The sequence below is a fragment of the Musa acuminata genome, chromosome BXJ3-1, assembly GCF_036884655.1.
Source record: "Musa acuminata AAA Group cultivar baxijiao chromosome BXJ3-1, Cavendish_Baxijiao_AAA, whole genome shotgun sequence".
NCBI classification, from domain to species: Eukaryota; Viridiplantae; Streptophyta; class Magnoliopsida; order Zingiberales; family Musaceae; genus Musa; species Musa acuminata.
In genome coordinates this window covers 1390124-1400801 of record NC_088349.1, presented here as the reverse complement: position 1 = coordinate 1400801, position 10678 = coordinate 1390124, and the positions used below count along the sequence as shown (strand labels likewise).

Here is a 10678-nt window from a genome sequence, read left to right as displayed (position 1 = left end):
ATAATTATTATTATTATTATAAGTCACAATGTTCTAATTATTTAATTATATAAAAATAAGGTTATTTAAATAATTTGAAATTTCCTAGTACAATACTAAAATATTCTTTAATAGTATCAACCAAAGTCTCTTATCAACTGGTGAAGTTTAATTGTCATTTAAATAATTTGGATTTTAATAGCATAACACTAAAATATTCTTTAATTGTAGTAACCAAAGTCTCAATTTTTAATTTTTTAAATTATTATATATATAATGTAAAATTCAGTAATTTGGAAGGGATATATAGATATATTCAATTTTATTGTTATTATTATTATTATTAATGAAAAGGAAGGGGGGAAACAGAAAAGGGTAACATGGTGCACATGTTCTGAGATCCATAACAAGAGCTTCTTGGACCAAGTCATCACATATCTCATCTCCTCTTTTATTTTCTCCCTTTTCCTCTCCTCTTTGTTTATTCACTATATTTATATTTATATATCATTTCATAAGTATCCATGCCTCTCATGGTGCCTATAGCTAGCAATACATAGATAGGGAATGATGAATTGCTCTCAAAACATGCAGTCAATAAATACCTTCTAAGGGAGATGGGTGTATCAAACTAATAATATCCATAACCAAAAAATGTGCATGGCAACAAGGAAAAGAAGCTGAAGAGTCTAAATCATCCTGACAAAATGAAGCCGGATTAGGTTACCCGACGCAACCAAATTAGTGGAAGTGGTCAGTTGATTTGATTTGATTGAAGACTCTGTGGCAGCAAGATATGTGTGGTTGGGCTTCAAAACGTGAGTTGTGTTGGTCTCGGATTCTTTACTTACATGGCCAAACCATGTACCAGAGTTGGATGAAACAATGGGTGCCGCTGTAAGGAGTAATAGTACTTACTGGGTTTGCAGGAGTGATCTCACTAAAAATACTTGTGTGACCACTTCAGTCCTCAGGAATATGTTCCTCGGAGAATGTGGCATTGAATGTGAACAAAGTGTTAATTTTAGAACAGATGAAGTTCTTAGTTGTCTAATGGATTTCTATATGAATCTATAAATATAAATTAAGTGAAGGATGAAAGAAATTATATGATAATTATATAATTTTTAATTAATGATAAGTATAAAATATTTATCTAAATCATTTCACATAATGGAAGATATCACGTTGAGATCATGATCCTTATTATTGATATAATCATGATAATATTTTATCATAATTTTTATGATTTAAATTTATTATAATATATTATCAAAATATCGAGAGGATCATGATAATCTTAGTATAATTTATTTTCCTCAATAATATCCTTCTTATTATGCTCCCGTAAGATTGTGCTATGATAAGGGAAATCGATTTTGGACCAAATAGAAGGAATTGCTGGTGAGATAAAGACTTGATAAGAGCATTTGTAATTTGATCAGATGAGATATGAGAGATATGTACCTCATCATTTTTGAATTTTGTCATGAATAAAATGAAAATCGATAGTTATGTGCTTCATTCGAAAGTGAAATACATGAGTAGCATATAGATATATTGTCCCGATATTATCACAATATATAGATAGAGGATCATAGAATATAACAAATAATTCATATGACAATGATTGAATCCAACAAAGTTCATCCATTATAAGAGCAACCGCTCGATATTTAACCTTTGCAGAAGATCTTGTAATAAAGCATTATTTCTTAAAACTCAAAGAGATTAGATTATGACTATGAAGTATAACATAAGCACTAGTTGATGTCTTGTTAACCTTAGTATCTGCCTATATAAAAATGCATGAAGCAACAAAAAAATCTTTCAAAGAAATAAGTCATGATCAATAATACTCTTTAAGTACCGGAGAAGATGTTTAACGGTTGTCCAATAGTTGATAATATGCTTTTATATAAATTGAGATAATTTATTTACTACATATGTAATGTTAGAATGAGTGAATATCAAATATTATAGACTATTAATAATTTGACGATACTCAGTGGCGTCATTGAGATTAACACTATTAGATAAGAGGAATACTTGTAAAGATTAGTATACAAATAGATTAGCTTTAGAATTTTGGGGCAAATATACTTTTGTTGGAAAAGAAAAAAAGACCATTTGTCATGTGGATGACTTGAATACCAAGAAAATAGATAAGAGATCCAAGATCTTTGATAAAAAAACACTTATTTTAAAATTATTATTAGTTTATTACTATTAATAATTAAGTCATCTACGTAAACTAATAGAAATATGATTATACTCTCATAAGAATAAATGAATTATTATATTAAGAAATAAAATCCAATTAAGACTAGTTACGAGATTAAATATGTTCAAAGTTTATGATATCAAGTACGAGGTGTCTACTTGAGACTATAAAGAGCCTTGCGTAATATTCTAATCAATAATTTGATGATGATACAAATTATTGTTTGAACTAAAAGTGTCATTGTACTCTAGGCCTTTAGATATTAATGAAATTCTTTTACAATAAGTCTTATTTTATATTTATTAATAGACCCATTAAGATTTCATTTGATATGAAAAAATCATTTGCATGATATAAAATTTTGACTTTGATGAGATGAGATTAAGTCTCATATATCATTTCGTAATAAAGCATTATATTTTTCAACCATTATTGCTCACTATTTTAAAATTTTTAAAGCTTGGTTGATTGTATAAGGCTCAAAAATAATATTTTGAGGCAATTTTATGAAAATAAAAAATATATATTTGATTTAAAGATTTAATTTTTTGGATCTAATAATCATCAAATTAATTGGTATAAAGTCAATGACATCTTTAGGATGTGTTGGACAACAAGAACTTAAAATATGAGATAGTAAAATCAAATTTTGCTATGAATTTTCTTGATATGTGACACTGTTAAGAGACAACCGAATAGATAAGGTAATATGTTGTTCATTATACACCATTAAGGAAGGACCGTTACAAAATTAACATAATGAGAAATAAAAATTCTTTTGGTTAATAGATCAAAATATTCAATGACACTTTGATTACTAGAATATCTAAGAAAAACACATGATTTGATCGGGCATTCAATTCATTTTGGGTATAAGGTTTTAACTATAGATAATATAGACACCCAAAAACATAAATTTCTATAACTATGAGTGAATCTAAATAATTTTTTAAATTATAAAACTATATAGAGAATTAGAGTAGGTTGTGATTAATAAGATAAGTTGATGTAACAAATGTAAAAGATTAAAATTGAAGAGTTAATGAAGCTTGAGTAAGGAGTGTATGACGATGTGCTAATGATGACATTCCACGGTTCTATTATTTTCAAATCCCTCCATGAGATGTGCTCCCGTGTTGATATCTTTTACAGTAAATAAAGAGGATAAGAATTTAATAAAAATATTATTAGAATAATATAATTTTAAGATAAATATTAGATTTTTCTTCATATTAGGAACACAAATAATATCATAGAGTAAAAAAGATTTTGATAAAAGGTTTGTAGAATCAGTATGAGTTATTTTGAGACATTTTCCGTCACATATCATTTAAACCATCATAATGTAAAAGAGAAGAAAGATTATTAAGTCAATCAGTATGACATGATAAGAAACCCCATAATCAACTGGCTAGTTTGATGAAGGTTGAAATGATTGAAGAGCAAATGACAATGGTAATAAAAACTGAGCATATAGTACGGTAGGATATATAGAATATGATAGGTGTAAAGGTTGAAACATTAATTGAATAGAAGCTTACAAACGATGATATTTCTTAGTAACATGGCCTTACATGTTACATATTTGATAATTAATTTTATTATTTAATTATGATATTGTTCATATCATCTCCATAATTATTGTTTAGATGATTGTTTTACTAGTTGTAGATTTTGTTTTTGTTGTTAGAATTAGTTTTGTTAATAGAATGTGATGACTTTCACTTAAGATTAAGATTCATAAAGCTTATTATTAAGTTGTTCAAAAGATACAGGACTATCATAAACACGAATTACATTCAAGATCTTCTTGTAATATGAATCAAGACCATTTTAATATATAAAAATAATATTTTTATTATCAAGATATCCATCAACCATAGCAAATATATCTATTTGAGTTTTAATAGTCTGCATATAGTCAAAAATAAATTTTATACCCTTAGAAATTTTTAAACTTGCATCACATCTTATGAGAGGCTTTCATAGAGGTTAAGTAGGAAATGATTTGAGAAGAGAAAGGTAATGATAATACTTCTAAGAAATTGATCTTGATGGATCCAAAAAAACACGTTAAGGATTGATAATTTTGAGATTATTCTCTCTGAACATTTATGAAAGATAAATGATGGTATCATCTATATAACCCATAAGATCATTAAAAGAGAATAAAATTGAGTATACGAAGGGATATAGTTTATGAGCATGAGTTTGAGATGATGTTGAACTTTTAAAGTTAATGGAGATAAAAATATTTTCAATAGCATACAAATTAAGAATGACATGACATGAGTGATTAATTAAAGAAGTATTACTAATCATGTCAAAAAAATATTAAAAAATCCAAAACAACTTTTTTAAAAAAATTTGATTTATTAGAGTATAAAGTTGGATGAATTGGTGCATAATGGTCCATTGTCGATTGAGATAATCTCTATTGTTCCTTGGATAGTTTTCAAAGAGAATACACTTAAAAGGACAATATCTATGCGCCTATATATATATATTTTAAGATGTTAAATAATTTAATCGGTAAAAACCTTATAGAAAGAACGGCAAAATCTTAATGAACACAAATTAATTATATACAATTTCAAAGAAATATTGTATACGACCTCGTGGTATCCACTGTGTGGTAATAGTCGTAGAGATCACCTGTCTCAGTCAAGGCGGGAAACAATGTTTTCGACTAGCGTGGTTGGACGCGTGCATCTAAATTTCGACTCCTGCACTGGGAGTGTGACGTGGATTTTGTTGGAGAGCGGTAAAATATCCTGGCGCCTGTCTTCCACGAGACATGCAAGCCCCACCAACCAATGTGTTGAGGGGAGAGCCCCGCCGCCGCCGTCGCCTCCTAATTCTTCTCCTTACATCTCGCAATCCCGATTTCCAGTTCCAGCAATAGATAGGGCAAAGATGAAGGCGACGGTGAAGGGCCGGTACGAGGTCGACAAGAGCGTCGCCACCGCCACCCTCGCCGTGCATGCCGGCGACGCCCGCCTCAAGACCTCCTTCACCGACGCCACCTTCGCCGGCGGCCCCTCCCTCGAAGGCCTCGTCCTCTCCGTCGAGAAGCCCGGCGCCTTCATCGTCGACTACAACGTCCCCAACAAGGCAACGACTCTCGCCCCCTCCGACGATTTAAGATCGCCATTTCTTGAACCTATTGACCGGATTTATGTTGCTTTCCCCGATCAGGATGTGAGGTTTCAGTTCATGAACTCGTTCAAGGCGGTCGACAAGACGGTGAACTTGACCTACACGCATGCGAGAGCGGCTAACCGGACGGCGCTGGACGGGTCGCTGGTGTTCGATCCGGCGAACAAGGTATCGATGAACTATGCGTTCGGGTCGGGGAACTGCAAGGTGAAATATTGGTACGCGCACGGCGAGCTGAGACGCTTGGTGTTGGAGCCGTGCTATGATGTGTCGAAGAACGCGTGGGATTTCGCCTTGACCAGGAAGTTCGAGGGTGGTGATTCCCTCAAGGCGACCTACCAGACCACGACTAAGAATCTCGGATTGGAGTGGAATAGGGACTCCAAGGACAGCTCATTCAAGGTAATCTATGACCAACTTACCAAGTTTTTATGCTGGTTTAGTTGTTCTTGGAAGTGGAATTGATAAATACATTTGATCTTTGCATAAACTAATTTGTATGATTCAAATGTTGCCATATTATCTGAATTATAGACCATACTTCTATGACATATTATATCTGCGTTGTTTGATCATTGTTGATGTCCTTTATCGTCACTAAAGCTTTAGCAGCTTCTTTGCTGGTGCCAAGCTCCCTTTCAAACCTGAATTCAGTAATTCAGTTAATACTGGATTTGAAATTTTATTTTACTTGTTGAAAAGACTAATCGAAACCTGAATTCAGTGCTTCAGTTAACACTGGATTTGAAATTTGATTTTACTCGTTGAAAAGACTAACCAAGATTATCAAATGGAGCTCTTTTTTTAATCCAGTAAAATTTAAACTAATTCCTTTATATTTCTTTGGTGCATCTAATTGTTTCCTTGTGAATTGACTTGTTTTTCAGCTTTATCAATAGGATTCATTAGCTTCAGAGCCTACTTATAGATCCACTCTGTCTTATTTCAACAAAGTTGTCATCATGCTTGTTTCAATCTTTGGTTCCCATCATCATAATTCTCATCCCTTTATGTGGGTGTTTGGTCTTCCTTGCTTTGTTTTTACGTCTGCTAATTTAAGCATTTGACCTTTTGCACCTTGTCTAACATGGATGATTGTAGTTTCCTTCTTAAGGGCTCCTTTCCTTGAAGAACAAATATGGGTGATATGTTGATTAACACTTAAACAATTTGATATTCTGAAGGGTTTTACATCAAAGAATCCCTGAGGGAATCTAGATTGATAGTAACAACAGATTTGTCTTTAGTTGAGGTCCTGAGGGAGGTGCTAATTGCAACCATTGGTTATGACTTCTTGTTTCAGTTCAACATAGGTAAAATTGGCAAGCTTTATAATCAGACAATGGTTCTTCAAGGGCTTTTAGTGGCATGTTCTAAAATACTCATGGTTTTCATTTCAGTTATACTGCTGCATACTTTTTGGCTCAACTTAACTTAGCATTTCTTCTATCCAATTTGTCGTCAGTCTTAATGCTTTGTGATTGATCTGGTCCAACATTCATATGTTTGTTTCACCAATTCATTTTAAATGTATAATTTCACCTATGCTTAGTACCTTGATGCGATATAATTAGCTTCATATGTTCTCAATTAAGTGTCAACTTGAAGATCTTCTCAACTAGGCTATATTATATATCACCTCTTTGTTATAACAAATGGTCAAAAAAATAGAAGTGTCTTTATAGCCAAACTGGTAATGATCAATTCCTCAAATATATTTTCATGTCAACACTGCATTACAACATGACCTTGACTTTGTTTCTTGCAATTTGCTTCACTAAATTATGGCCTGCTTCGGTCAGTTTTGCCTCAATAAAATGAAAGCCTGTTTAAGCACTAATGGAAATATTAATTACAGTAATATTGTACCTTATCATGGTCCCTTGTCCTTGATCCTAACCTTGGTCTTAGTCTTGACACCAACACTGATCAACCTTTGGTTGATTCTGACACATGTTGTTGGATGGTAAACTTTAAAACTTAGTATAGTTCTTTATGTTATTACTTTATAACATGAATTGTGTTCTCTCTTGTATTTTGAGTCTTGAGGCAGTTCTGAATTCAAAATCTTATGGTCATAGAAGGCTCTGTATATTGCTCTGTATGTGTCTATGATGTAGGCTCTGATACTGATATGATGTAGGAGGAAAGCATAGATGACAATGATAAAAAAATAACTATTAGATCCATTCTAGCTCAAGGATTAAATCTCATGGGTTAAAGGTGTTGCACCTTCATACGTTACACATGTACGATGAGCTCACACTATCAGGAATGTGATCTTTCTTATTGATATATTAAGTATATTAATTATTTCTTACATTCCTTTTCTGGGGTGTATTTTCATATTTGTCTTTTTAATTAATCTTTCTTATTGATAAGATATTTGATTGGTAGCCTTCATTTTTTGCAAATTCTTCAATTATGATAAGACTTTATTTTATGAATGGAACCTTTAAACAACCTTTGTGATCTCCAATTAAGCCTATGATTTGTCTCCTTTTTTTGTTTGTCTTCTTTTTTCTTCTCCATAGGCAATCACGGTAGCAAATGCAAAATCAAGAAGTTGTTTCCAATCAGCAACTTGTCACATTTGCAAAAGATAAGTTAAATTAGTTAAATTTATTAAAGAAAAAATAAATTAAAATGGTCTCGCATCAGTATTCTTTTTCACTTTTTTTTTTTATCTTGTATTACTGGTAGCTAAGCATTTGTTTATGGCAATAGTAATAGGATCAGAGATGGGTATAGCTATGGTCATAATTCAGAAAATCATTCAGTTGACTTGAAACTCAACTTGCTAAGATTTCTAGTTGACTCATGGTGAGACGATCAGCTTCTTGAGACTCGTCCAAGTAATCTATATTGGTTGAATGCATTAGAATTGCATCATGCAAGGGTTTTTCTTTTTCTTATTTATGTTTGAGGAGTAATATTTTTCTTTGATGCAATATTTCACTGTCATTTTTTTTCCTGCAGATTTCAGCATCATTCAATTTGGCAGAGCAACAGAAGTATCCAAAATTAATGGCTGAGAGCACATGGAATTATGAAATATGAGCTTGTAGCAGTGGTTTCTCTCGTGTCGTACTTTCTATTGTTTTTTACAGTCAAATAACAGTAGTTATACAACTCATTATGTTTAATTCTGTAACTTTATTTCGATCAGGTAACATTTGGATGAGCAATCAAAATTACTGCAACAATTCTGAAACTGGTAACAATCAATTTTTGTTACCAGTTTTGTTATCAATTGGTAAATTATCTTGTATATTGTCTATACTATAAAAAGTTATTAATGTTATTTACTTTCATAGGGTAAAAGCATTGCTATGGTTACTCAATCCCGGTAATATGTATGTTATTACTGTGGTTGAAGAACAGCAGCAATACATGGACTACTACTATGGTTGTCTTTTACAGGATAAAAATATTGAATAATTATATTAATAATTGAATTATTACTGTGATTTTTATTACTATGCTTAGTAATCAAGGTGATATATGAACTATTGTTGTGATTTTCATTTACGGGGAAAAACGTTTATTGTTGTGTTTTGTGTTATTGCAATAATATATATATATATATATATATATATATATATATATATATATATATATATATATATATATATATATATATATATATATATATATACTATGGGTATAAAATCTATAGTAATATCTTTTTGAGGTCTAATTATATTTTATTTCTTTTAGTTAGTTACCACTAGCATTTTGATTCTTATAATTAAAAAAATTACATCGGCATCTTTATAATTACGAAAGTAAAACATCTAGGTTCATTTATCGTAACGACATTAGTTTTATCGATGAAAATATGAAAACAGAGGGTAAAAAGATAATTTTAATGTTCGGTGACGGACGGTGTCGGAGGTGGTGGTGGACGATGGTGTCGTTGACACCAATGCAGATGGTGGTTGCATCGTTATTGACTCGTTAGGCAGATCCCAGCCTTAACCCAAAGTTGGGGTCGTTGGAGCTTCGGTCGCTCCCCTCACTATTGCATCAATTCCGGTATCACCTCTCATCGAGCGACTCTTTCGTTGTTTTGCATCTGTGTCGGTGCAGTTATCGAGCGACAAAAGGCCCGTTTGAAATTTGCATCAATATCGACACAAATGCAAAGCAGTACCACTCGACGACTACACTAGTGTCGACACAAATGAAGTGCCAACGCAGATGCAGATGTCAAGTGATGTCGCTCTATATCTACGTCGATGTTGATGCAGATGCCAAGCAGTCCTTTCGCTATTTAGCAATTACATCGACGAAAGCGTCACTCGGTATCTGCATCGACATCGACGCAGATGCAAAGGGGGAGGGGTCGAGGTTGGAATTTATCCAACAGGTTAGTGACAAGGTAGCCATCATCTTCGTCGTAAACACTGTGGTGGCCACCACCATCTGTGTCGACGTCGATGTAATTGTCGCTCGACAAATGCGTCGACACGCTCCTCGTGAATGCAAGTGGCATCACGGTGAGAGCAAACTTTATCATTATCGGAGGCAGTCATGCAACTATATCGACATCGACGTTGTCTGCCACCGTCGACGCCAGTGGTATGGTCGTCCATCACCATAATTTCTTTTCTTCATCATTGACATCTCATTTTCTCTTCTCCACACTGCCCAAAGATTCTCAGTTAATTCATGACATATTTCTTCTCCTACGAAGTAACCTAAAAGAATCTGTTTTGTCTATTTTTAGGGGAATTAAATAAATATTTTCTTATCTTAGATTAGGAATAAATATTTTCTTATCTTATATTTTGACTTCGAATTATCTATTTGTCTTGGGAAGACTTTCTTTGAGTATGTACGGTGAAGCAAGATCATGAACTACGATGATATATCTTACTTGAAAAGCGGAATAGGTCAAATCAAAATCGACATAAGATTGACCTCACGATAAAGGATATCGTCCACCCAGTAAAATCCCAGTGCAAAAATGAATCTGCGAATCCAAGATTCAGATTCTAGAGAAGATTGATTCAGAAGAAGAAGAAGAAGTAGTTTCAGACGACCAGTCTTAATAAGATCTCCCTCAAGCTTGACGAGATGAGCCCGGTAAACTACAATGATATATCTTACTTGGAAAGTGGATTAGGTTGGATCAAAATCGACCACACGAGAGGAAGGAGGATATCACTCATTCAATGCAATCTTACATCCCATGGAAAACAGAACCATTAAGTTCCAAAAAAATCCAAAAATAAATATGCGAATCCAAAGATTCAGATTCAGGTGAGCACTATGAAAACTTACTGCCTATCACTCGAATTAACATCAGAA

General features: G+C 32.8%; 1 protein-coding gene across 1 annotated transcript; it reads left to right on the top strand.

Moving 5' to 3' along the window:
• The first annotated feature begins 5048 nt into the window (after positions 1-5048).
• Positions 5049-8556, top strand: LOC135628656 (outer envelope pore protein 24, chloroplastic-like). Its single transcript, XM_065135461.1, has 3 exons — positions 5049-5317; positions 5402-5764; positions 8342-8556. The coding sequence occupies exons 1-3, from the start codon at positions 5120-5122 to the stop codon at positions 8420-8422; spliced, it is 642 nt and encodes a 213-aa protein (XP_064991533.1). The 5' UTR covers positions 5049-5119; the 3' UTR covers positions 8423-8556.
• The last annotated feature ends 2122 nt before the right edge of the window (positions 8557-10678 follow it).